General features: G+C 45.5%; 1 protein-coding gene across 1 annotated transcript in view; it reads right to left on the bottom strand.

Annotated features, from left to right (window-relative positions):
- Positions 1–22,871: 22,871 nt before the first annotated feature.
- Positions 22,872–27,472, bottom strand: part of LOC101974270 (autism susceptibility gene 2 protein-like) — a 77,165-nt gene continuing 72,564 nt past the window's right edge. The window contains 4 exon segments of the mRNA XM_078036801.1: positions 22,872–23,134; positions 23,820–23,897; positions 25,711–25,791; positions 25,794–25,851. Of these exon segments, the coding sequence (XP_077892927.1) occupies positions 23,037–23,134; positions 23,820–23,897; positions 25,711–25,791; positions 25,794–25,851 (315 nt within the window). The 3' untranslated portion in view covers positions 22,872–23,036.

The raw sequence follows: 27,472 nt of genomic DNA, 5'->3' as shown, positions 1-27,472 counted from the left end.
GTGGCAGTTAGCTTGTGCTAATTTGCTTTATCATTTGTTCCATTCATTCACTAATTATTTGTTCTGTGCTCTCTGTTGTAATCAAGCTATTTGGTGTTATATTTGGAAAAATGATAATTGTTGCCCTCATAGGGCTCACAATTCAGTATCAGAAATAGAACACATATGTGGTATTGATAACTAAAATAAGGCAGATGATGGTAAAATTAGAAGAGACATCTCTGAAGTTCCAGGGAGAGAGAATAAACAGCATGCTTTTTTGTATTAATCCTGTCTTCATAGCCAGGTATCCAGGAGTTAGGGATCATATATTTTCATACTTGAATCCCAAAATCAAACAGTGACTTACCAGTTTGGACCTTGTTCATGCTATTAGGTTTGTGGCAGTTGATGACTATTACTTATTCTATAAGCTAGTCACTGCTCTTTAAATTTTCCTGTAGGAGAGATCACTATTCTTATGCAAATTAACCACATCTAAAACCAAATGCAACTTTCCCTTTTAATTTTCTTATCTGCCTGTACTGAAGTCTAAACGGCTCTGACTTCTTCCTTTCACTTATTCTATCAGTAATATTGTGAAGCGATGACTCTCTGTGCCTCTCTCTCTCGTTCTACGCAGATATGAAGGACACATGAGCAATGTATGTTTAAATGAGCAAGTGAATAAATGCAAGAACCTCTTTCTGGGGATTGAATTTGGAATTATTTAGTTCAGTTATGAAGTGAACTTTTCATGGCTAAAGGGAACAGAGAAATGGAAAAAAAGTTAAGTTATAAAAGAAGCTTTTAAAATGATCTGCAATTGGATTCCATGGTTATTTATATTGGAACAATAGATTCCACTTCAAGTGCTTGGCTAGATGCTCATTTTTTTAAAGTAGGTTCAACAAAAACAATTAAAAGAACTAAAATAATCATGTGCATAAAATATTCTGCCTATGCATTTGAATACATGCAGGATTTACTTCTTTTTATTGATCCCTTTCAAGTCACAAATGTTTTATTTTAAAAGGAATCACTTCAGTTCCTTTTTCAGTCAAAAGATTGAACCATTTTAATTTTCCAAGGGAAGAAGCCCCCAAAGCCACATAGAAGTTTTTAATCCTGCCCTAATATAAGCTGAATTCTCCAAAAGTCCTGCCTCTGAGGTAAACAGAATCCATTAAAAAGTAGTTATTAAGCCCTGCGAACAGAAAACAATATTAGAAGCCTAAAAAAATTATAGCTTTGGGGCAATGAAACTCATTGGGAATAGAGTATAGAATAAGAAACAGAGGAGGAAAAAAAAGAGAGATCTTTTGATATAAAAACAAGATTATGATGAAAAATGTAACTATTTAGCATTTTCATTGTTTCTTTCAATAAAAATCTCAAGAAACTTTACGGACAAGTAGGGTGATAAAAGGAAGCCTCAGGGTAGGCTACCAGATGGAATAATATGTATGTACAATAAAAATATGCACAGATATGGAAAACTTCATACTTTATATTAGTGGAGAACTGCCAGATCATGTTGTCTGTATACATTTGGTACCACGTTTAATACCCTGAAAGGGTTTCATGTTTGAAAGCAATATAAATATCATAGAAAGTATTATTACCTTATGTATAATTCTAAAGTCAAAAACAATTGGGTCAAGCTTCAGAATTTTTTATTTTGTGAATGAAAATACACACAAATACATCCACAAACTGGATTTTTTAAAATATTTTCAATTGCTCACTATTGAGAGGGAATATATATATATATATATATATATATATATATATATTACAACAGAATAAGGTAAATGAAATACATATATGCACACTCATATATATGTAAAATATATATTTTAAAATATATAATAGAAATATATATTTTTTTATTTAAAACATACGAATATAGGGAATGAAAACATAATATATGTGCATAGTACTAACTCATATATAATTGAATGCTTGCAGGGAATTGGCAATGCATGATGCTTATACCAATTCTTGTATAAATGCATGATGCTTATTCCAATGCTTATAAATAAGTAATGTTCCTACTAAGGTCAGATCCGCTAACAATTTCAGAGTTAGTATTCAAGAATCATAATGAAGTTTAAATGTAACACAGTGCATGTGTTCTGTTCTGATAAGGCTTATTATTTTCAATAAATGGAGTGAAGGATTGGCCTTGGTCTCAAATCATAAAAGCCATCTATTGCACTGACAGTCCAACAAAAATGGCCCACAAATTAATGATTATGTTACCAATAATGGATATAGATGGAACATTGATTAAACTGTATGGACTACTGATTAAGTTTCATGAACCCTAAAATAACACCTGCTATACATATTTCTACTGACCTAGAAATAAGCTTTAGTCCCCCTTTAAAACAGAAGACTGCATTAGGCAACTTAGGAATTAAAGAACTCCTTTATACTATGTTCTCCCTACAACAAAACAAAATAAAACTTTGGAATATCTGAGTATTGGGAAAGTGAAAATAAAAGTACTAACATCACATGTGGTCATCAAAGGTGATGTCTCAGAGATGGACAGACTTCACATAATTCATTCTCTGGGTGTCTCTGGAAGCAAAGGTGCCTATATTATGTCTATTGGATATTCATATTTTTATAATTTTATCTTTAGATTAGCATTGGATTTTTCCAAGTTCTCATCACCAAACATGTGCATAATGCATACTCAACAGCTGATCTACCTCTAAAAACTTTCCACAATGAGTAGCTGGATGTGAATGAAGCCTTTGGAACTCACCTTGGTGAGTTTTCTTCAGTCTTCCCTGGTGGTCAAGAACTTCTTGGCTTACTGGCTTACTCATAGCTGGAACTGATTGATTCCAAGTCGTCTGACTACTAATAGGCTTTCTGATGTCAGTCATGGGAGTATTTTGTATTTCTATTTGCTCATGGAAGTCTTCTTTGTAGCACTGTCTGTATTGCACTCTCCTTAATTGTCACCAGGATTTCTACCTCTTAATCATGTCTTTATTCATCTCCAAAGATTTAATGATAGTGTTTCTCTACCATTAAATCTTAGCAGCCTGATCATTGCCAGGGTCTCTGAGTAGAGAACATCAGTTCTCATCTTGCTGTAATCACATACTTGCTTGACTTTTTCTACACTAATTATCCATTGGGCTTATGAAATACTCTTCTAATTAGAACTCAACTTCACTTGCTATGCTTTTACAATCTCCATTTTCTGTCCTTCAACACAACAAATTTTATCACTTATGCTAAGTACTTTAGAAGAAAGTACTGTTCAGTTCTTATATAGATTGTAGCCAACGAATGCCTGTTTTCTCCTCTCTATTCTGTACCATCAAATGTTTAGATCTATAAGCATTTTAATAATTGTATTTTGAAACAGAAATGGAAGGAAAGAAAATATGGTAAAAACACAAGAATGCTTATTATAGTCAATATAGTAACCTATATTGACTATAATATATTGTATTTCCCTGGAGAAATGTAAATCATTGATCTGGACTTTTGCTCCCCTCTCTACTCATGTTTGATATCTTGAAGAATATTTATCTAAAAATGGAATCAGATTATAATATTCAGCAATATATTAAATTAATACGAGTTTATGTCCAATACAAAATTTCTTTCTAAAATGATTGAATACAGTGTTAAGCCATAGAGAGAATTTACCAACAGGTATCACTACAACCTACAAAGACTAACCACCTTCAAATGCAGTAATGTTAAGTTTGAGAACCTAAACCTCATGGGAATATGTGGTTGACCATGATGCTAGAAGACATTTATGAAACTGTAGAACTAGGAAGATATGCCAATAAATTTCCTTTGGATATGGCTATATATTTTAAGTAGGAATTTATTAAAATTTAATAACTAGAGGGATAAGGATATTTATCTGAAAAAAGAGACTAATCTTAGAAAATTTACAGTCTCAGAATATAATGATTGCTTCTAGTGGCTCATCCCTCGGGAAATTCTGTATAGAATTTAACATGCCTAAAACAGTACTCAAATATATTCATTCATTTCCTTATTTTTATATCAATTTACATTTCTTGAACTCATACCAGATCCTTAGATTACAAAGACAAGGGTTTTACAAGACTTGAAATCTAATGTTTTAGCATCACAGGTAAAGAATATATTGAAATACCAATATAACAAGGAATTGATATATATATGATGCTCTTGGCTTTCATTAGAAGAGCACCTAGGTTTGACTGGACTGTATCTTTAAGTAGAGCTTTCCAGAAGTGTTGTCCATGTTAACTTCTGGAGAAAAAATTAGAGTTAGGTAGGTGAGGAAGGCATGGCGCCATGTCTGGAATACCACTAGAGGTGATGAAAAAGAGTTACCTGATCAATTTAGTGAAAGGTGTTTCTGGACTAGAATTTGAGATTTTGAGTAGGTTAATGGTAAGAAGTTCTTCAAGACTTGATAAGGAGTAAATTTCTCACAAGCTGAACTTCTATCAGCTCTTGACTTCTCTCTTTCCCCCACAACCCAGGGAGGGTACTAGGGATTGAAATCAGGGGCACTCAACCACTGAGCAACATACCTAGCCCTATTTTGTATTTTATTTATACAGGGTCTCACTGAGTTGCTTACTGCCTCACTGTTGCTGAGGCTGGCTTTGAACCTGTGATCCTCCTATCTCAGCCTCCTGGCCACTTGGATTACAAATGTGCAACACCACACCTGGTGAGCATTTGGCTTCTGTCAATTAGCATAAAATGGTAAAAATTTGCACATATTTCACATATTTATGTCTGGCTCTTAGGAATGACCTGGAAAATGAAGTTCAGGCAATACGCTATGATTATGAAAAAAGTCCTAGTGCCACTGCCACCACATAAAACTCAACTTTTTGGGAAAGATTATCAGTATTTGAGGTCCCAGAGTTTTAAAATGTGGTTGTTTAAAGCTCAGCACCATGAATCTTGTAAAATTAGAAGTGGAAGTCAGAACAAATCATAAGTAACTATGATAGCTATATCTCTGAAGATAGCCTCATATTTCATGGATTGTAGTCTGGGACTCTTAAGATGTTAACTGGGTAAATATCCTTCTATTACTTGTTATAACTTGAACATTATAGCATAATTTAATTCTAATGATCACTCCTACAGAATTTTCTGGCTAAGAATGATTACTGAATCAAAAATGTGATAACCAAGACATCTGGAAAACCAGAGATGAAATGGCAGAATCAAAGCTTTAGGAGTGGAAGAAAACCAAGGGTTCCTGAATTCTGTTTTCTCACCAAAATAACTGTCCTTGGCATGTGCCCTTACTGTACTTGTACTTAAAATACACATCTTACTATCTCAAAATATGACCACTCTCATCATGGCTAGTGCTAATTAGATAATTATTATGTCTTAAATGTTAATGATAAATATGCATTTATTAAGAATTATAACTCTCTCATTTTTCCTCCTTCTTTTTTCCTTTCCTCCCTTCTTTCTACTAAATAAATTATTATAAAAACTTTATTTAAGTGTGGCAGGGTATTATATTCAAAATATAAAGATATAAGTTTGGATAAGTTTGAAGATTTAAGGAATATATGTAATGACTATTCTTAAAGTTGCTGATGTTTGATTTATAAAGAACTTTGATAAAGGCAAGAAAACGTGCAGGTATGCTAAATAAATAAGCAAAAGTTGTTCTTGCTAAAGCAAAGGACATCAATGGTGGTAAGAAGGCTGAAAGGCAACCCCACGATGAAGCTGAAGTTAGAAATAACCACCCATGCTCTTCAATGTGTGTGTGAGAGTGTGTGTGTGTCTGTGTTTGTGTGTGTCTCTGTGTGTGTGTGTCTATTGAAAAGGGGCTGGTGTTGGAGGGAAGGCTACAACAATTATTCACTAAAGGTCAAGTAGATATTAATTCACATGTTAGGACTTCTATTTTCTTATTCAAATTTACTAGAACTATCATTGGATTACTGAGCACAAGTACTATAAAGTGTGTATAATGGCCAGGAGACTAATCATCCACTCTTGAAGACAGGGATGAAGCTACACATGAAAGCTGGAAGATGTTGAAAAGTGTGTGTTTTTACTACCACCTTCCTTGCAAAACTTTGGAATTTAATCTGTGATATAGTATCAAGTGAGAAATGCATGTCATGTTCTAGAAAAATAATCATATTACTATATACATGTAGTAAATATTTTTATGAGCAAAGATAAAAGTAGGGAAATAAATATAGATAGGTTCATGTTGGTTATCTCAGGGGGAAGAAACTGGAGTAAAATGGCAGGAGTAAATTATTGCACTGCTACTAATACATTGTATTTTTATTTGCTTGTTTTGCCCTTAAATTAAAAAAAAAACATTAAAAAACTAAGAAAAAGTTTAAAAGGTTGCAATGATATTTAAATTATGTTTTTCATAAATTAGCAAAATCATTGTGAAATTGAAGGACTGCTGTGAGTTGTCATCTTTTTAATGATCTCATTATTTCATAAAATTTGTAAAAAATCAAGTAAGTGTAGGGATATAAAATCACTTTATTAAATCACCACTGCACTATTATTTTGCTCTTTTTCTCTTAGCTGAGTGGTTAAATTCCATCAAAAACTAATCTTTTTCTTCTTAATGTGGTTCAGTGAGGTGGAGTCAAAGTGGATTCAAAATGTGTTTACTTCTCTAAGACTGGTCTAGAGAAACGGAAGTAAGACATTAGAAGAGGAAGAAATTAAATTAACCTACCTCATAATATCACTTGTTTCAAATGTACTCATATTATACATGGGATATTGGTCTAGTTGAATCTGCTGAGATCAGGTTCAGTGGGTTTGGAGAGCTGGGTAGGACTATAGAATGGTTCTAGTTTATTCCTGCATATAATAATGGGGTTGAGCCTTGTTCTTGGTCTGAAAACAGATGACTCCATCAGTCAATGTTGGCAATCCTTTATCGAGTTAAAAGTTTACTAATGAAAATGAGGAGGTGTCAGGTATTGGGATAAGGCACAGATCTTGATCCTGTGCTTGCTTTCTAGTTTTCAGTCTCTTTTTGTGGCTCTTTAATTTTAGTGGATGCTTTGAATAAGGTGCATTTTATTTAGGGAGTTGAGTGGTTAGAAGTTAGAAGTAAAAACTTTCAAGATAATTTGAATGCATCAAAATAGCACACAAATTTTACTTTCTTTGGGAAGCATGGCTATTTGAAAAAAAACTAAGAGAAATTCATTGCCGTATCATAAAGAATGAAATATCATAGTGGTACACACCTGTAATCCCAGATGCTCAGAAGGCTGAGGCAGGAGGATTGTAAGTTCATAGCCACTCTCAGTAAGTTAGTGAGACCCTAAGGAACTTAGTGAGACCCTAGGAATGGAATGTCTCATATTGTTGAAGAATTGTTTATCTGATAAGCTGGTATATAGGTATGGCTTAGTTGTACAGTTTTCCTGGTTATTGTAATGAGACTTTTCCCTAATTAAAAGCACCACTATTCTAAATGCTTAGGGGAATTTAGTAGATTACAATGTTTAATCAATTATATTTTAGAAAGAGTGCAGAGTGTCCACTAATTTTCTTTATGGCAAGCATAGTGTAGTAACCGAAGGATGTATACTGCAGGAGAGGCAACATTTTTTCTCAACTCTTTTGGGGGTTTTCATCTAGGTCTGAGAATCAAACAATCCTAAACCTAAATGGGAGAAAACATAGGGGCTTATTTGATGTAAATTCTTTGTGACACAGGAGCTCTCATGAGGAAATAAAGACCCAAGGAAGTGGTTAAACTTAAACACCCTCCTGTTAGGTTGTACAAAGAGGTGCCATTGCAGGGAAGTAACTAAATCATAGAGGGAGTCTAAAGGAAGCAATAATTTATTTTAACTGGGTTTGTCTGTATTGAAGTCTCTACCGCTTTCTCTCCTTGCTGATGAGAATGTCACTTTCTTTCTGTTACAGGGAGGATATCTTCCAAATTGGAGTTTCATCTCCTGTTTTCCAGAAGAGGAGTGCCATAAACCATTTTGCACTTCCTGTTTAAGTTCTTTTAGTTAAAAAAAAATCCTTATGTCAAAATTTGGGGTGGGAGGTATTCTGCCATTCCTTAACATTTTATAGGCACTGTCCTAACTGTCCTAACAGGAGGCGGGCACAGGCGGTGAGTATGGGCATGGCCCTGCAGAGCCTGATGTGCCAGCATGGGCTGAGGTAGCAGAAGCCAGGGAGTGCTGACCGGTCACCCAGTGGCAACCTGACCTGGCCTTGGGCAGACACCTACTCCCCCCAGCAGTCCAGCCCAGAACCCCTACCCCAAACCTCCATAATGAAACAACCTCAACCTTCTGGCAAGTGGAATTGGGGCAACCTGAATGGAAGTTCAGACTCAAGTACTTTACAATAGCTTCAGTACTTTCCCCAAACCTGAAAAATTAAAATTTTAACCAATCGTGTCAGCCCAAGTGCTGTGTAATCCCCTAGAGTAGCATGCTTAGGTGACGACACCTATCAGGTCCCCTCTGTCCCCTGCAAGAGTTCCCTTTCTGTTCTTCACACCTGAGAACATCCTACCCCTTTCGCTCTTGCCTTCCTTGGCCCACAGGTTCCATTCCTTGAATTTGCAAGACAACAACCGGATGGAATTGGTGGTGAGCTGCTGGGACCTGTTGCCACTCTGAGGGGCGCAGCCACCCTTTAGAGCTTCAACACACCACTCGTTTGTGGTGGGGAAGAATTAGGCTTTGCTGGCTGTGACCCTCAGAGCCGTCACCATCCCCTGCTGCAATTAGGTACTCACACTGAAACCCTTCTTCTCAGCTACAGAGGTCTGCTGTTTACACAGACCCCACCTGCCAGCAGGAGGAGAGAGAGCATCTGATTTCATCTCAAATTCCCATTTCAACATTTTATAATTTCATTGTATAAATCATTCAACTCCTTGATTAAATTTACTCAAAATAGGATTATTTTCTGTTTCTCTTTTAGATAGTTCCTTGTTAGTGTAATAGAAATGCTGCTGAACGTTGCTTTTATATTCTACAATTTACTGAATTCATTTATTAGTCCTAATAGCTTTTGGGTGGAGTTTCTAGGGTTTTCTCACAATCATGCTGTCAGCAAACAATTTCACATATCCTTTTCTTATTTGGACACCTTTTATTTATTTTTCTTCACTAATTGCTTTGGTTATGATTTTCAGTACTATATTGACCAGATGTGGCAAGAGTGGGTATGCTTGTCAATAATTCTTCCTCTTCTTCCTCCTCTTCCTCCTCTCCTTCTCCTTCTTCTTCTTCTTCTTCATTGAACTCAGGGGCACTCAACCACTGAGCCACACCCCCAGCCCTATTTTGTATTTTATTTAGAGGCAGGGTCTCATTGAGTTGCTTAGTGCTTCACTTTTGCTGAGGCTGGCTTTGAACTCACGAGCCTCCCAAGCCGCTGGGATTACAGGTGTGCACCACTGCGATCGCTCTACTTGTATTATTCTTGATCTTAGAGAAAAAGCTTTCAACCTTTCACCATTGAATATGATGGTATCTTTGGATTCTTAATACATGGTTGTCATTGGGTTAAGGTACATGCCTTCTATGCATCTCTTCTTGAGATTTTTTTTGTCATGCAAAGATGTTGGATTTTGTTAAACAATTTTTCTGGATTTATTGAGATGATCCTTTGGACTGTGCTCTTCATTCCATTAGCATGTGACATCACATTTATTGATCTGTTTATGCCAAGCCATCCTTGCATCACACGGGTAACCCACTGACACAGGGTGAATTATCCCTTTAGTGTGCTGTTAAAATTCATTGTTTGGATACTTTGTTGAGAATATCTGCATCTATGATCATGAGGGATATTGCCCTGTAATTTTCTTTACTTGTCTTTGTCCTTGTCCTTGTCTAGCTTTCTAATTAGTATAATTCTGTTATCAAAAAAATGAGTTTAAAAGTGTTTTCCCCTATTTTTGGAAGCATTTGAGAAGGACTTATTTAGTTCTTCTTTTAATGTAAAATTCAGCATTGAAACTGTCAGACCCTGGGCTTTTTTTTTGATGGAAGCATTTTGATTCCATTTCTTTACTCATTACTGGTCTATTCTTATTTTCTCTCTTTGTCATTCAACATTGAGAAGTTGTATGTGTCCAGGAGTTTACTTATTTCCTCCAAACATCACTCAATCCGTTGGTGTATAATTGTTCATGGTGTTTGCTATGGTTTGAATGGGTACTCCAAATTGCATTTGTCAGAAACCTAATCCCCAAACTCATATGTTAATGGTGTTTGGAAATGGACCTTTGGGAAGTTACAGGGTCTCCAGAGCTGTACTTTCATGAATGGACCAATCCATTCATGAATTAATGAATGGATGAGTCATTTTTAGGGGAGTGGCTCTGATATGAAAGTGAACTCTCTAGTCTGTCTGCTGTCTTGCTATGTGATGTCCCCCCACCTTGGCATGACCCAGCAAAAAAACCCTCACTAGATGCTCAGATGCCAGTACCCTGCTCTCTTCCTTCCCAATCTCCAGAATTCTGAGACAAATAACTCTCTTCTTTATAACTTACCCAGGTTGAGGTATTCAGTTATAGCCACAGTAAGCATGCCCATAGTGTCTCATGATCCTTTGTATTTCTATGGTGCGGGTTATAACATATCCTCTTTCTTTACTTCTTTGCAACTTCCCTCTTTTTTTCTTAGTGTAGCTAAAAGTTTGTTGTTATCTTTCCAAAAAAGTCAGCTGTAGGTTTTGTTGATCTTTATATTGTGTTTCTTCTCTGTATTTCCTTTATTTCGTCTCTGATCTTTATTATTTCCTTCCATTTGCTACCTTAGGCTTGAGCTTGTTTTTTTCCTACTTCCTTGAAGTGTCAGGTTATGTATTTGGGATCTTTCTAAGTATTTATTGTTATAAATTTCCCTCTCAAAATTGTTTTTGCTGAATCCCACAAATTTTGGTATGTTGTTTTCCCAGTGAAATTGGTATTACATATTTTTTTACTTTCCTTATTAATACCTTTATTAACTCATTGATTATTCAGGAGCATGTTGCCTTATATCTATGCATTTGTGAATTTTCTGAAACTCATCTTGTTACTGATTTCTGGTTTAATTCCATTGTGTTTATAAAATATACTTAAGATGATTTCAATATTATTAAATTTAACACTTATTTTTCTGCTTTATTTTAAATTTTTTTGTAGTTGTTCTTTCTTGTGGTGCTGGATGTTGAACGCAGGACCTCAGGCATAGTAGGCAAGCTCTCTACCACTGAGCTGTATTCCTAGCCCTGCTTAATTGATTTTTGACAAACGTGCAAAAGCCATTAAGTGGCATAGGACAGTCTTTCAACAAATGTTCCAGGAGGACAAGGATGGACATCCCTGAGCCAACAAATGGACTGCTGCCTAAGCCTCACCCCTGCCATCCAAAGGGATCATAGGCTTAAGCATGAAAGAGAGACTATGAAAATCAGAGAGAGGGAGAGCAGTCTCTGCGTTTTGGGCTGGGAAATAGTTCCTGGGCCTGACTCCAGCAGCAGGTTGCATGAGGCGAGAGAGACCAGTCGGGCCTCATGAGCACTGAGAACTTGCTAGGTGGAGGGTTCCTGAAGACGGCAGAGAGAGAGGCTGCAGCCTGGGGGAGGTGTTCGCAAACCGCGCGTGGGACAGGAACCGAGTCCAGGCTGCAGCACCAGCCATCAGAACCTCCGGAGGAAGAGAGCAAACCATGCAGAGGGAGGGCGGAAGACCCCACAGACAGTTCCCTGGCTAGAACACGGCCGTGGGGCGCCCGAGACGCTCACCACACTCCCTCATCAGGGGAAGGTAACCCAATCCACCAGGAAACAGTGGCCTGTGGGCCAATCGGGCTCACCACCTGCCCTTGCGGTCTTATGGTGGCTCAGAGGGTGGACTGGCCTGCCTGCCATTGGAAGCTGTCCCTGAACAGTAGCCATGACAAAGCCGGGCCCACTTGGCTGAGATAAACTGTCCCACCCTTTCCAGAAAAGCAGGCTGAGCCCCGGCTCCAAGGCTGCTCAGAGGACCCAAGATCTGAACATGCCTCCACTGTGTCTTGTACACACAACTGCCAGGTTCCTCTGTGTATCATAGTGACAGGCACCATCTTTTTCAAGGCTGAATAACATTCTACTGTGCAGATGAGCTGTTGCCTTGTGTGGTCATCCATGGATTGCTGCCTGGTCTGACCACGTATCCGGGCTGTCCTGAACAGTGCGACAAGCACAGGAGTGCCCATGTCCCTTGGAAATCCTGGTTTAATTTCCTTTGGCCGTGGGCCCAAGAATGAGACCACCGGGTCACGTGCGCTGTCTGTAGATCTGGGGGACGGAAAGGCTGTTTCTCTTGCTGGCTGTGTGAGTTGGCGTCCCCACAGTGGCCTGGCAGGGTCCCTTTCTCCACATGCTGAGCAGTGTCTCTGGTCTTCTTGGCCTTCTGGTAACAGCCGCCCTGACAGCCAGGAGTGCCATCTCCCTGTGGTTAAGTCCCGCCTCCCAGTGACCAGCGATGCTGAGCACCACTGTGTACTTTTCACATGCTCCTTGGCCATTGGTGTGACTTCTTTTGAGAAGTGTCTATTTAGGTCCTTGGCCCATTTTCAAGCTGCACGGCCTTTTGCTATTGAGTTGCATGAGTCTTTTTTATTTTGGTGTTAAACTCTCACCGGATGTGAGTTTGTGAATACGTATACACACATCATCCCATATATGCAGTTGTGTAGTATTAATCATAAGTGACACATAAGAAGCCAGTCTTATATATATTTTATGACACTCATATATGGGATCGTTTTCTCAGTTTGGGGACAGGGGACAGATGCTGCTACTGTATGGAAAGGCTACTGATTTTTATGTGTTGATTTTAAACCCTGACAGCATCTGCCTTTTGACTTGAGGACACAGAGCAAGAGATGTACAGGTCCCTGGGGCGTGGACAGTGTGCAAGAGAGAGTCAGCTGCTAGTGGGACATTCTGCATACTAAGTCCCAAGTGACAGGGGCGTCCCTGTGATCTTTAATAAACACATATGTGTGTGTCCAGGTTCCTGAGTCTCATGATGGTATGGACCGGACTCCAGGAGAGATGCCCTGGCCCTGGGCAGTGGGCTTTGGGCTGCACATACTCAGGTGACTGTGGCTCCATGGGGCCAGCAGAAGCCTGGACCTCAGAGCTGTGTGATGCCTCAGGACCTTGGCTGAGTGTTCTGCATGGGGAGGGTCTGGGTCCTCCCCCAGGTGGGACAGGTGTTGGGGTCCAAGCCCTCCAGTTTTCTGGCCTTGGTGGCTCTGAGCACTGGCCATGGTGATTTCCATGGGGAGGTTCTTCTAGAAGGCCAACCTGCAGGGCCTCAGACCTACCAAGGTAATCGGCTCCATGGCCACTCAGGGCCACCCAGGGCCACTCAGGAGAGTCGGTCACATGATTTCTAGGCAGCACCAGCGTCTCACTGGACAAGAGCAGCCAAGCAGTTTGTGCTTTTCTCTCACCTCAGCACAGAGTGGGCTCAGCTAGTGGGGCTTCAAGTGAGACTGCCGGGGGTACTGCCCGGAGTGGCATGGCGGTCCTCCTGGGGAGGCTCCAGGGGGTGGGCAGTGCTAGAAATGAGTCAGGAGGAGCAGCAGTGGCTTCCAGCACCAGAGCCAAGGTGCTACCACTGGAGTGACCAAGATCTCTGAGATGGGGCAGAGAGATGGAGGCTGGAGAGGGTGGCGGGGTGTGGTGGAGCTGTGGTCATGGCCACCAGGTGACCTGGGGTGGGACACAGGGACACTATGAGAGCAGCACCCAGAGCAGGCAAGGAACCCGACAGGACATGGGTGAAAGGCCTTGCGCTGGGAGGCTGCAGACGGCCCAGGCCACTGGCACAGAGCAGGACAGAGGGGGGACTTCCAGAGATGGTGGCTGATGGGGGAGGGGGATGGAGCTGCAGAGTTTGGTGCCACCTTTTGACCCCAGCAGGTGGAGGAAGGAGGTTCAGGAGGGGACAGTGTGGGATCGCCCTGGGCGCAGAGGCCTGGGGAAGGCTCAGGAGGCAGGAGGTGATGGGGCTGGGGCTGGAGTGGGGCTGGGGCTGGAGTGGGATGGGGCTGGGGCTGTAGCGCCCTGCTGGGCCGGGTTCAGTCCCCCGATCTCCACACAGAGACAGCAACAGACAACCTAGGTCCTCCTCCAATGCCCTGGGAAGTGACAGGGAACACAGTTCAGGTGCTGCTCTGCGTTGAGTCCCAGGGCATCTAAGTGGGCAGGGGCTGAAAACAATGCTAAGTAAAAAGTGAGTGGCTTTCACAGGGGGCCTCAGAGGGGCCACACCTGCAGCAGCGTGGCTTCCTGGTGGACTCTGCCGTGCCCACGGATGTTATGGACAGAAGCTTCACTGGCTTGCAGGATGATTGCAGAGTGATGCCAGCGCGGCACCTGTCAGGGGGCCCCAGGGGCTTTTCCAAGTCTGTTTCTTGGTGCTTCCTCCCATCCCCGGACACTCCTTATTCTTTTCACCTCCTCAAAAGGTCAATTCCAGGAACCCTCACCCAGGGTACCTAAGTCTAGAGCTGCTTAGGGCCTTGCCCAGCTCGTTCCTGCCAAGATCCAGCACCCAGCATGAGGCTGGCCCATGGGACACCTCCACTCTCTGCCAAGTGGACAAATGTCCCTTCATGTCCCAACCACTAAAGTGTCAGCACACTGCTGCTGCTGCTGCTGGGGGTGTGGCATACAGCACGCAGCACCTTCTGTCACCCTGTGGGGGAGGATTACTGCTTCAGGGACGTCAAGTCTGGAACTTTGTTTTCAAGAACTTTAGTCTCAACCCTCAGCAGGTATCCACCACAGAGCTCACCTGCTCACTGATGACCATCCCACCGTGAAAGGGAGCTGTGTGGAGGTGCCAGGGGACACTGGGAGTGACAGACTGCAGCAGCTCAGTCAGGGCAAGTGGCTCCCTAGGAATGCAGACTACGGGGTCCTCTCTTTTGCTTTGCCTACAAAAAACTTCCTGTATTTTAAAAGCACCCTGGGCCAAGTTAATCTGTTGGTGGGCTGCTGTGGGCCACACAAGCCCCTGCTTTCATTTTTTAAAATGAACCTGAGCAGTTCAGACTTGGACACACGTGGTGTCTGGTTCACATGTGATCCCACCATGGGGCCGGCATGGCCGCCTGGGGCGCTCATTCATTCCTGGCAGCCCAGGGCGTCCACGGGGTTATTACAAGTTTGCGCTAAGTGGGTAAATGGTGTCCCTGCAACTGCAGTTTCTGCGGCTGATAAACTCAGCAAGCATCTTCCCTGCAGTAGGACAAGGCCTTGGTGATGATGCAGGCCCCGGAGGATTTGGACTTTGGGTTATGGACTCAAACGTGGGCAGATCACTTCACACGCTGCGCCTCCTCTTCTCACGTGTCCAGTTGGGGTGACATCTGTCCCTACCTTGTAATGGCATCGAGATCATCAAGGGAGACAGTCCAGCTCAAAGCACTTAGAACTGTGCCTGGCAGCAAAGCACCCCAGGCCCGGCTGCCACCTGCCACTCTTGGTCTGGGGAGGCAAACCTCGCTGCCCATCTTGGCTCCTGGTGGTGCAGGAACTATCCACTGCGTGCCAGAAAAGGACCAGGCAGACCTGGAAGAGGCAGTGCCAGGGAATGGACCAGCAGGATCAAGGGTCAGGCTGGAGGGTCAAGAACACAGTACTCTCCCCGGAGCACTCTCTGTGACCTGGTGATTCTTCCTGCAGCATCTAGCCAGAACTATCCCTGGGCCTCTCTACATGGCCTAAGCCAGTGGTTCTGAAACCCACTGAATGACCTGAAGGGTTTGTTAAAACAGGGTGCTGGGTCCTGCCCTCAGAATTTGAATTCAGGAGGCTGGAGAGGAGAATGTGCACTTATAATAAGGTCATAGCTGCGGCCGCTGCCAGTTGTCCAAGAACCACACCTGGAGAACAAACAGTCTAAGAAATTATGACAATGCTCAGTCGGTGGGGGGGGTCATGGAGGTGAAGGTAGAGCATCAGTTTTTGCCCAGTGGAGAAGAGGGGCCTGGGGGACTATGCCCTGGGACTGGCACTTGGAAGACCAAATCTTGGTTCTCCTTGGGCACTTTCGTCCAGTTGGTGTGGGGACCTGGGGGAGATGAGGTCAGAGCAGGCAGCAGCATGAAGGGTCAGGTAGGGGGACAGGTCAAGTCTGTGGGGCCGACTAGAGAGAACAGGAGGGTTAGTCCAGAGGCAGGCCTGAAGGCCAGGTCCTCAGCCTGTCCTGCCTCTAAAACCCGGGGGGACTTCCTCCATGAAGCATTTCCCAAACTAGGGACTGAGACTCACAAGTCAAGTACCGTGTGACGAACAGCAATTTTAAAAACCGAATTGAAACAGAATGGAAGAGTTCATCACACCCAACACGGCCATGATCTCCTCGACTGGTTCTGGGCCTGTGTGCGTCCCTGTGCTGGGTCATGGTCTACGTGGGTCACAGCCTGAAGGCTCGGCTCACAGACCCAGAGGGGTGGCCTCTTCCTGCTGCAGCAGCTATCACAGCCTCTATCCTGGTGAGATGCTGACCCTAATATGAGGGGCATGAGGACTCCAAATCCCCAGAGCAGCAAGGGCCGGGCAAGAGGTGGAGGAGAGCCAGCCAAGCCCTAGAGGGGCTCCACGGAGGGCTCTGCCCCAGGGCATTTGAGAAGAGGGGAGAGCTCCTGCAGTCATGGGTGATGGGAGCTGTCAGGGAGCACGGAAGGCCACAGAGAGCTCGAACACCAACTCAGGGTTTGGCTTCATCTTGGGTACATCAGGGTGCCATAAGTGTTTGAGTGGGACGGCAGCTGGAGACCTTGGGTATGACAACACTGGGTGGCTCACCCAGTGCCTCCATCTCTAACCAGGTAAGAGACACCTGAGAGTTAGAGACCCTGGAATCACCAGCTTGGCCTGTCCGTCTTGCCACAACGCCAGCTCCTCTTTAACTACAGTCTTCAAGATGCTGTCACTGGGAATTTCGGTGGGGAATTATTTTCACTCTCATGGTGGCCATTGTTTCCCACAGAGCTACCCAATATTGTGTCCATGTTGAGGCCTTGTTACGCTCTGATTGTCTCGGTTCACACATTAAGAAGCAGGTATAGCTCTGTCTGCTTGGGGACACTGAGGGCCCCAGACTGCTGGATCAATGGGTCCTTCCATGAGCTCATTATCAGAAGCTTCCAGCATTTTGGAGTCCAGACACTGAAAACATGGCGGCCAAGCAGAGAGCAGTCTTTCACTTTGGCCCCACCTTTGAATATGTAAGTTTCCTATTCTATCTAAAGGAAACTTTAGAAATTTAAGAGATCTTAAGAAATTAAAGCAATTTTCATTTAAGAAAATTTCACATTTAAGAAATTTTCAGAAATGCACAGAAACAGAAATGGCGGCAGAATTTGGAAGACAGTGTATTGCAAAAGCCCGTGTCACTTTTGCCCACCTCTTTCCTAAGCTGAAACCTAATTCTCTTCATCCTGGGTGCCGACTCACAGGAGGCCTTGAACATTCCACAATGTTCATGGCTAATTGTACTTGCGGAACTGCCTGCTCCCTTTTTTCATGCTACAAACGTACAGAACACCAACAATTGCATCTTATTTCCTCTCATCGACCTTGATTGAGGCAGAAAAAGGATAAACAGCAAGTGCTGTTGCAAATATCCATCCAAAGTGGTAATTATTGCATCATTATATTCACTATTTTACTTGTCATGTACCATTAGAAGGTAACAAGATCATTGTCAGTCAAAGATTGTGGAGATAATTAGAGCATCTATAGGTTAGTGGGGAATCAGATTGTGCTGGTACCCATCAACGCCAAGGCGCCAAACATAATTAGAGAGAAAATATGCAAAGGTTGAGATGAGCGAAGCCCTGGGGATTAAATACCGTGACTGATTTGAGAGTGACTCTCCCACGTCCTGGCACTGCAGATGGAGGCCTCAAGCTAGGTGTGTGACAGAAGACAGGCAGTTCTGCTCGAAGCAGCGCCTCCAGATGCCACTGGCTGCCTGTGAGGCCCTGAGCAGGGCACAATTTTGGAGAACATGCTCTACAGGGTTTTCCAAACTGCTGGGTTTTCCTCCCATTTCTCCAGCCTCGGGGCTGGCCGTTAAGAAATGGGACAGTGGGGAGTGGGCTTCTGCTCACCTCTGGCTACTAACACCTGGGGGCCCACCAGGAGTCTTGTCAAGGGTCCAAGGATGTCCCCTAGCACCCCGTAACCACGGATTCAAAGTCCCCACGTTCAATGCCATCCACCCCCATGTTCAATGCCCGCCCAGCAGCCACCTGGCCCCACTGCTAACCACGACTGCTGTTGGGCTTCTTTCCCAGTAAGACACAAACACCAATCCAAAGACCAATGTCATCAGGTTGATACGAGAAAATTTAACAACTTTTTACATCGTGAAAAAACAAAACAGGTTTAGAGGACAGAGGAGCCTGCAAACCAAGGAGGGGTACACCATGACATCAACGAGACACAGGGGAAATGCCGAGGAGCAGCACACGAGGATTCCAGGTGAGGTCAGAGGAACGAGCAGAGGGCACTGTCCTCACGCCCCCCCCAGGCTCCTCGCCGATGGCCACAAGCACAGGCTTCTGCTCTGAGTGTGGAAGTAGGGTGGGGACACACAGCACTGGCTACCTGGGCCACATAACACATACATCCTCACCAACATCCAGAAGTCCCTTCCTGTGAGTTTTACAGCATTTTTGTTTAAAATACACAAATGAAAAAAAAATCCATAACCCATGGGGGAGGGGAGGGCGCAGATGGCTACAGACACTAACTGGTGGGAGGCTAACTGAGCCGGGGAGGGCACCAGCCACCGCGGGAGAACCTCCTGGTCTCGCGCGGGCCGGGTTCGGGCTCGGGTTCGAGGTGCTTCTGTCCGCGAGCCTGGTCTTGCACAAGTGTGGCTTCTTCCCTAAGAACCGATGGCCACTGCACACAAACAAGCAGCTGAAAGCTTGGTTCACATTTTTTAATAACATGGCACAGTTTACATTACACAAGAGGCTCTACCGATGAGAACATGCTGAAGATTCAGTTGCTTCACTTTGCTTTTCACACAGGGTCTAGAAAGGACTTTGTTACATACAGGATAAACAGCAACAGGTCTGTATAGAACAATCTCTTTACAATACTGAAAGCTACCACTACAGTTCCAGTGTACATATTCCTTGGATTTTTTAACTTGCTGTCTTTAAAAAAAAGAAAACAGAAAAAAAAAAAACCCAAAAAAACAAAATAAAACACTGCAAAACATCTGGTGTTCACAAAATCTGAAGCTCACAACTAAACCTTCAGTTTACTACTAAAATAGATCTCTCTGCTTATTAGAATCAATGGTCTGTAGTTAACATTTTTTTTTTGCAAAAACAGGATAACAATGTCAGATAGCGCTTTAATATACTAGAAGACCAAATGGAATTAATTTTATTTCATACATGTATTTTATAGTCCAGTAGACAAGATATATTGTATTTCTCTGCTAGTAAAGTCATATTCTCTCCAAATATGTAGACAAGAAGTTTGATGTATTATAAAAGTATCATGAAGAGACATTAAAATTGATGCAAACTCAAAAACACACGACTTCTCCTCTGCCACCTGTCACCTCTGTGAATCTCGATAGCTCTGTGAGGTCGACCTGTCTTGGCTATACCCAGACCTTGTTATTGACTAGAGTACAGTGCGTCGCACTGGGAACCCGCCTCACACTCAGCGGTTTCTGAATACAGTGAAAACATATTCATCATCTCAGAAAACGCAAAGCTTTCTTTCAGGATCTGTTTGGGTGTAATTAAATCACACTGCAAAATGAGGACGTGTGTATATATATGAAATAGGACACACTTAAAAAAAGGCATGGTTCCCACCAGAGGCGTGTGAGGTCGTGTGACTGGCGGTGACCGATTCTGACAGCTTGCTCTGTCTGCCAGACACCGACTGCCGGCCCCTGATTTTGGCATCTGACCAATCCCACCCTCCCTGGCACTGGTTTGCCTTTCTGGGGTGCACCTGCCCCTGAAGCCCACAAGCAGCAACTTCAGATGCAAAGTTCCAGCCTGGGGTCCCCTCTGCAAAATAGGATGTTTCTCCATTTGAAAAAAAAAACAAGCAAGGAAAACAGAGTCATATCACTTAAGCGCTTGTTCAGGGAAAATATGACCTTAAGTATGTTGTAAATGGATTTGAAAAGGCTCCTTTGAGTTAGGCGGGCTTCTGTGAGAAGTCCTAAAGTTCATTGCATAGTTGAAGGGTTTAGCTGTCTCTAACAATACGAGGAACACAGCCTTAGCAGACCGTGCTCACTGATATCAGGTTTGCAAATAGCACATTTCAAGAAGTAGTAATACATTATGTTACTTAATCTTTATCTATTTACATTTGTACAAAGTAAAGCTTTCGTCTCACCCTTTGCATATATGAACCACCAGCTCATGAAGCAATCTCTTTACAGGACTATGTACACAGCCTTCCCTTCCCATCTGAAAGAGCTCTGCATGATGGATGGTGTGGGCTCCCCCGTCCTCCTCAAATTGGTGTGTGTTGTCATCTTTACTGTTTGGCTGAAATCAAGAAGTTTCATACAAGGAACAAAGAGTAAGAGACATGAGAACATATGACTTAGCTAAAGGATCTGAAAAATTCCAACATAGAATATACGAAAACATTTCCAAATCTGCACGGAGTCTGTACATGTTTTACAAGGGGAGCTGGTGAGGGGCTGTGATGAAATGGCGGTGTGAAGAGGACAGGCTGGGGTATGGCCCCTGTTCGCCGGGACAGTGGACTGCCCCAAGTGGGGCAAAGCCGGCCACCTGACCTACCTGCCTGGATTTCAGAAGAAGCTTAACAGGGACAAAGTACTGGGGATGAGGGTGAGTGGAGAGTAGAGGGGCTCATCCTAGCTGTGTAAGAGCCATGGGCCTCAATCAAGGCCAAGACCGGGAGGAAGCACTGCCCCAGAGCCAGAGGGGGCCCACAGGTCTCTAAGCCAGAGCTGCAGCCACAGAGCCTGCTGCCCAACTTCTCAGGGTCCTTTCATGTAAAAGGTACATTCTAAAAGCCCAGAGCAAAGTGACTCCCAACTGGCCACAGTGCCAGTGGAGAGTGGATGTAAACATTAAAGGAGTCTCTGCCTCCTGACCCTCAGAACAAAGGCCAGTGTCAGTCAAAAGGCCGGGGACAGAACCAGCACCAGGGGGCCAAACAAGGAGTGGGAAAGGTATCCAGGGACCCAGGAATCTGGGGCCATACCCAACACTGGGCATTAGGTCAGTAAGAGCCAAAGTCCCAAGGGCACTTGGAGGCCAGCAGTAGAATAGCAGGCTAGGGACACAGAACATCTTGGGGATATTGAGGATAACTTTAGAGCTCCTTCAGTAATGAGAATGTGAAAGGAGAACACCAGAGACCTAGTGTGGATGGGAACTTCTGAGGAGTAGGCAGAAAACGCAGAGCAGAGTGGCAAGAATGTCAAGCCCAGCTGAGATGGGGAATCACTCAAGGTTCAGGATGCCCAGACAGACCTGGCCAAGGTGAGGAGAGGAGAGACGCAAGCTGTCTCCAGGGCTAGAAAGAGAGGCAGAAGACCAGGCGGCCACGTGGGTGAGAAATGGACGTGCCCCTGCACCTCTGGGTTCCTAAGCTTATGTGGAAAGGCCAAGAAGAGTGACCTCAAGGGGAAGACAGAAGAGGAGCAAATTTTATTAAGCTTCCTTACTTCCATCAAGAGGCCATGTGAATCCGTCAAGAGCGCCCTGAAAGGTGTGTCCTACTCAGTGACAGGTGAGCTGGACAGCCTGGGGTCTAGAGCTGGTCTGCTGTGGCCACACCCCACTTCAGCCATGTATAGCTTGAGCTGAATGCTGTCCATGTTGGCCATGGGTTCAGAGATTGTTATCATACTGCTCGGGAGGAAGAGAATTTTTTTTTTTTTTTTTTTTTTTTTTTTTTTTTTTTTTTTACAAAAGAAATCAACCACTCTACCGTGACAGTGCTAAAATGGCGAAGTGGGGAACAAAAAGTGTGGAGAGAGATTATACGACCTGCTGTGACGGGGTACTTACCAAAGCCTTCACCAGCACCCAGAGTTAAAATGAATACATGTTATTGGGAGCTGGAAGGAAAGGAGATCGACAGTCATTAGAGGAGCTCTGCCCTGCCCCTGGAGAGGCAGTGTACAGCTGTCTAAAATTCCAACCCAAAAGCAAAAGTGTGGGTGGGCAGGGGGGCATTAAAAATGAAAGGGACCAAACAGGTGTCAGGATCACCTGATCACACATATCTAGCTCATGCAGAGGCTCTGAGCATGCAGAAGGGTGGCTGTGACGGTGTATGTCATCAACTTGGAACCCCGTCTCCTCTCCCTGCCAGACCCTGCTTCCTGTCTTCTCAACATGGGCAAACTACAGTGAGCCCCCGAGACCACTCAGGACCTCGACCTGAACACACGCAGAAGCCCTCCAGGCTGTCCCTTAGAGAGCCCTCATTCACTGTGAAGGTGACCTAGAGCTACACTTTAGGTCTCCTCTGCTCCCCAAATAGGAACAGACATGTCTGCAAGACTACCAGCTGCACATCCAGAGACTGTGAGGCATCCAGGACACGCAGGGCTGGCAGCCCCTCCTACTAGAGACTAGTAGCAGAGAGCTGTAGGGCTCTCCAGGCCACAAGGACATGCCACAGGTCTTGATGGCTCTGGGCCTGGTCCTGAAGTTCTTCACTGCACTATTTCAACCCCACGAGAGCCACAGGTGCTTTTGCTTCTAGTAGAGGCTATGGCAAGCCCTTGGGTGGAAGAGATGGGAGTCAACTGTTTGCAGCCATCAGCTACATCACTGTCTCTGGCCCTAGGGATGAATGGGACAGTGGCCTCCTTAAACCAGTGGCTTTGCACACATCCACCAACTCCACTGTGTAAGCCTGCCATTGCAATTATATGACTCGAGTTCATTTCCAAGAGTATAGTTTCCTTCATCTTGGAAGGTCTGGCGTCAGAGGAGAGTCCAGGCAGGTATGGAAAGCTAGAGGTACTCACTAACTGACGGGTTTCCAAGTCCCCCGAAGGCATTGCCACCAACTGCTGCTAGGCCCGTGAAGGTGGACGGCCGATTGAAAGGCTCTGCAAACAAAGGCAAGAGGAAGGAAGGGCTCAGATTCCCCAGTGGGACGGGAGCAGTGGGGTGGGGGTGGGTGGGTGAAGCAAAGCCAATCCCGGTCCCACCCACACCTGGCTTGCCTTCCTAGTGTGGTTGGTAAGTACCCATGAGGACTGTGCCCCTGCCCTGCCGAGGGACACAGGAGCCCCGTGCTTCAAGGTGTCTTCCTGCACCTCTCCCAGGAGGGTGCTCTGCAGCCTCTCACTGGACAGAATTAAGACCACTCCTTACATTCCCAGGGATGAAGGCCTACCATACCCTGCGTCTGCTTGGCCACATGCAGAAAATATCAGTAAATAAAGGCCACAAAACCAGGAGCCTCTGTAATATCAGCCTGTCTTTCTTCCACCTGCCGAAGGTGCCTTGGCTGTAGAAGGTGTGGATGTTTCCTCCCAGGGAGGGACAGAATGCCCTGAACTCCAAGTCCCTGAGGCACCCAGGACAAGCTGTCCCCAGCTGTCCCCCACCATTAACTCAGGGCAGAGCAGGACTAGCACAGACATACTGGCGAGGGAGGTGGTTTAGGCGGCAGTGAGTCCTGAGGTGGTGCCACATGCTGACTGGGCCCCAGTGGCGAGTGACTTATGGAGGACGGTTCCCCATGTGCTGGTAGGTGCAGCAGGAGCCACCTTGCCCCCGTGAACTCACCCAGGTGAGCAGCAGGGTTGAGGAAGTTGCTATGATGAGAAGGTGGCCCCAAAGGGGTCCCGGTGGGGTGTGCAGCACCTGGTGAGTCAAACACCACCAAGGTCAGGGCTTACAGAAAGCAGCTTCGAGGAGCAGCCTGCTTCACCAGGCCTGGAGACCCAAGGAAGTCTGCTGGGGTGAGGCCCATGCCTGCCTGGCCCTTCTCCTCTTTCCCAGCAGGGCAGAGCCTCGCCTTGGGTGCCAGGAAGAGCCAGCTTCTTCGTGGATTCAGTAGCAAACCCCGTGCCTGCAGGGCATCCTGGTCCATGCTGAGGTGCCTTCTTCACAGGTTCCCCCTATCTACATTTGCTTCTCAACTCTTTATCACACCTGATATGTATGCTTGTAAGTCACCTCAAATCCTTCTCCTGAGGTGGCTGGGGAAGGAAGGAAAGAAGGAAAGGGAGGACCAGATGTGCATGAGTTAGGGAAGGACAATGCTTCCATAGCTCAGGCCATGGGGTGGGGCCACTCACAGCTCATTGCCAGGGGTGTGGCCTGGATGCGCATGGCACCGAGGGAGCTCCACCCTGCCGTGTATATCAGGCATTAGTCTCTGACAGTGAGATAAAAATGGTGAATTTAACTAACATTAACTCGTAATAAATACCAGGTTAAAGTTTTATAATATAACCATTTTGGGGCAAAATTCAAGTGTAATCAGGACCTATATTTACCCATCTACCAACAAGGTTCCATAATGCCTGGCATTTTGTCTAAGTTCCCATAAATAAGTGCAAATTCCCTCAAGAAAAGACAGTGCAGGAGGACTGTCCCTGGGCTGTCAGGGCCACCAGCCCGGGAGAAGTGTGGATCAGGCACTGCCTCTCAGCATCTGAAGGGACCTGGGCTGTGGTCCACCTGGTGGCTTGTTTTCCACCTGGGAGTGCAGAGAGGATCCCCCAGCTCCACAGCATGTGCATGCTCTGGGACTTTCCACTTGCCAACTCAACGGACTTTTGGCCACACGCTGTCTGCAGTGCAAGCCCCTGAGAGCTTCAGTGGAGACCATGCTTCACTCCACCCAGGCCCCAGGGATGCCTACAGTTCCAGAATTATCAAAGCAAAAGATGCAATTCATCTACTTTGGCTCAAATGAAAACCAGGGAGAAATCTATTTCTCTCCAAAAACTGCTCTTAGTGTGGCCATGTCTCAGAGCCAGATTCCATGGCAACAGAGCCTTCAAATGTGACAGAACCAACAGGAAAGCCCGAGACCTCAGCAGATTCCTCTGACCCTCAAGAGTGGTCCCCTTGCTCTGGAAACAAGGCCTAGGATGAGGATTCTTGCAACTCTCTCTGCCTCCGTGGGAGACCATGTGCCCCCAACATGAGCCATGGGAGGCAGCAGGCCAGCCAGTGAAGCAGGGAGCCCATCAACACTCAAGTCCACAGTGAGCATGAAGCCACTTGTCACCAGAGTCAACCTAGTGCTGCCATTTTTAAGTATTTACAGAAGCCAGGTGGACCACCTTCTCTACCACAGCCCAACCCTGACAACCAGCTCAGTTGGGTTTCTTTACCATTAGATCCTGAAACACAGCCAACTGTCACAGTGCAAAGCCACCCCTTGCCCGTGCGTGTCCCCACAGTTCCCAGCACCCCTTTTACTTCTGACTGGCCCTTGGATCTTCCCGTCTTTCTCGGTGGCATCTAACAATCTGACATGCTGAGGGTTGCACTGGTTTGGTACACACAGCTCCAGAGTCCCTGCAGGGGAGGACAGTATCTTTCCCTTCCAGGTATACCAGGATGCCTTTTAGGTGGTGAGTGAGTGAGAGCACAGGTCCCAGACCTATCTGTTTGGCTACCTGAGGACCACATTTTTCACCCCATTACCCCCTGAACTCACCAGAGGCAGAGAACAAAGTTGAAGGTCGAGCCAGGTCATGTGGGTAGTGGATGGCTCCAAATAGACTGGGGCCTTGTGGCGGCTCAGGAACTCAGGCTTCAGTCTGAAGTCCAGCTTGTGTGGGTCTGACTGCATCTGCTTCTGCAGTGGCAAGGGGACAACAGAAGATGACATTCCAAGTAAGTAGTAGGAGAGATTCATTCAGAGCCTGAAACCATGGGAGTGGGCTCTTGGAATGGTCCACACCTGGGCACTGGCTCTGGTGAGGGTCAAGTTTAGGAATGCTGGGAGAACCAGGTGATCCTCATGACCAGAAGCGGGTCCACCTAGGAGGGGTCAGCAGGGACTGCTGCATGGGAGTGCCTGGTTCTCACAGAAGAAGAAGCACAAAGGGCAGGCATGGAGCCTGGCTGGAGGCTGGCCTGTGGCTATTCGATCAGGGAGGGCAGCCACATCCTGTTCACTTACCTGGTGCCCCTGAGTGGTTTACTATATTGCTGTGAAGGTCCATTTTAGAAATTTTTAAAATAATAGCATTTTAAAGCTCACTTTATTAGGAATTCTGTGTGAATAATCTGCTGTGTAAATTAATTGTTTAATGCCTCTTAGCCATACTCTAATAGATTACAGCACATTAGTAACTGAACATTATGAAGAAATATTTGCATGCCTACAAGCTAATTTTCTAATGATCACTGTTACATATAAAAAACATAAAACAATAAACAAGATGAAAGCAAAGTACGAGTATCAGTTTATCTAATGGGGGTGTTTCTTCTTAGGACTACTCCAATCTCTGGAGGAGGAGGAGGAGGAGGAAGGGGGGGAAGGAGGAGGAGGAGGAGGAAGGGGGGAGGGAGAGGAAGGGGAGGGGGGGAGGAGGAGGAGGAAGGAGAGGAGGAGGAGGAAGGGGAGGAGGAGGAGGTGGAGGAAGGGGAGGTGGGGAGAAGGAGGAAGGGGAGGAGGAGGAGGAGGAAGGAGAGGGGGAGGAAGGAGAGGTGGGGGAGGAGGAGGTAGGGGGGAGGAGGGGAGGCGGAGGAGGAAGGGGAGGAGGGGAGGAGGAGGAAGGGGAGGTGGGGAGGAGGAGGAAGGGGAGGTGGAGGAGGGGAGCAGGAGGAAGGGGAGGAGGGGAGGAGGAGGAGGAGGAAGGAGAGGGGGAGGAAGGGGAGGGGGAGGAGGGGAGCAGGAGGAAGGAGAGGGGGAGGAAGGGGAGGTGGGGGAGGAGGAGGTAGGGGGGAGAAGGGGAGGCAGAGGAGGAAGGGGAGGAGGGGAGGAGGACGAGGAGGAAGGGGAGAGGGAGGAGGAGGAGGAGAAAGAGGAAGGGGGAGGGGGAGGAAGAGGAAGGGGAGGAGGAGGGGAGGTGGAGGAGGAAGGGGGAGGAGAGGAGGAGGAGGAGGAGGAAGGGGAGAAGAAGGAGGAAGGAGGAGGAGGAGGAAGGGGAGGGGGAGGAGGAGGAGGAGGAAGGGGGAGGGGGAGGAGGAGGAAGGGAAGGAGGAGGAGAAGGAGGAGGGGGAGGAGGAGGAAGGAAGGGGGAGGGGGAAGAGGAGGAAGGGGGAGGGGGAGGAGGAGGAAGGGGAGGAGGAGGAGAAGGAGGAGGAGGGGGCGGAGGAGGAGGTGGCAGCTAGTCCAGGCAGTGGCCCATGGAGATCCTCTCCTACTATGAAGTCCTGGCTTCATTTCTTTTCACCTGCCCACCCTGTTGCTGACCTTCCAGCTTACCTTCCTCTGAGGCTGTGGGCACTGGCCAGAGGCTTCCTTTAGG

The sequence above is a fragment of the Ictidomys tridecemlineatus genome, unplaced genomic scaffold (genome assembly GCF_052094955.1).
Source record: "Ictidomys tridecemlineatus isolate mIctTri1 unplaced genomic scaffold, mIctTri1.hap1 Scaffold_51, whole genome shotgun sequence".
In the NCBI taxonomy this organism is placed as follows: Eukaryota; Metazoa; Chordata; class Mammalia; order Rodentia; family Sciuridae; genus Ictidomys; species Ictidomys tridecemlineatus.
Note: the sequence above shows the minus strand (reverse complement) of the source record. Positions and strands in the feature narration are given on the sequence as shown.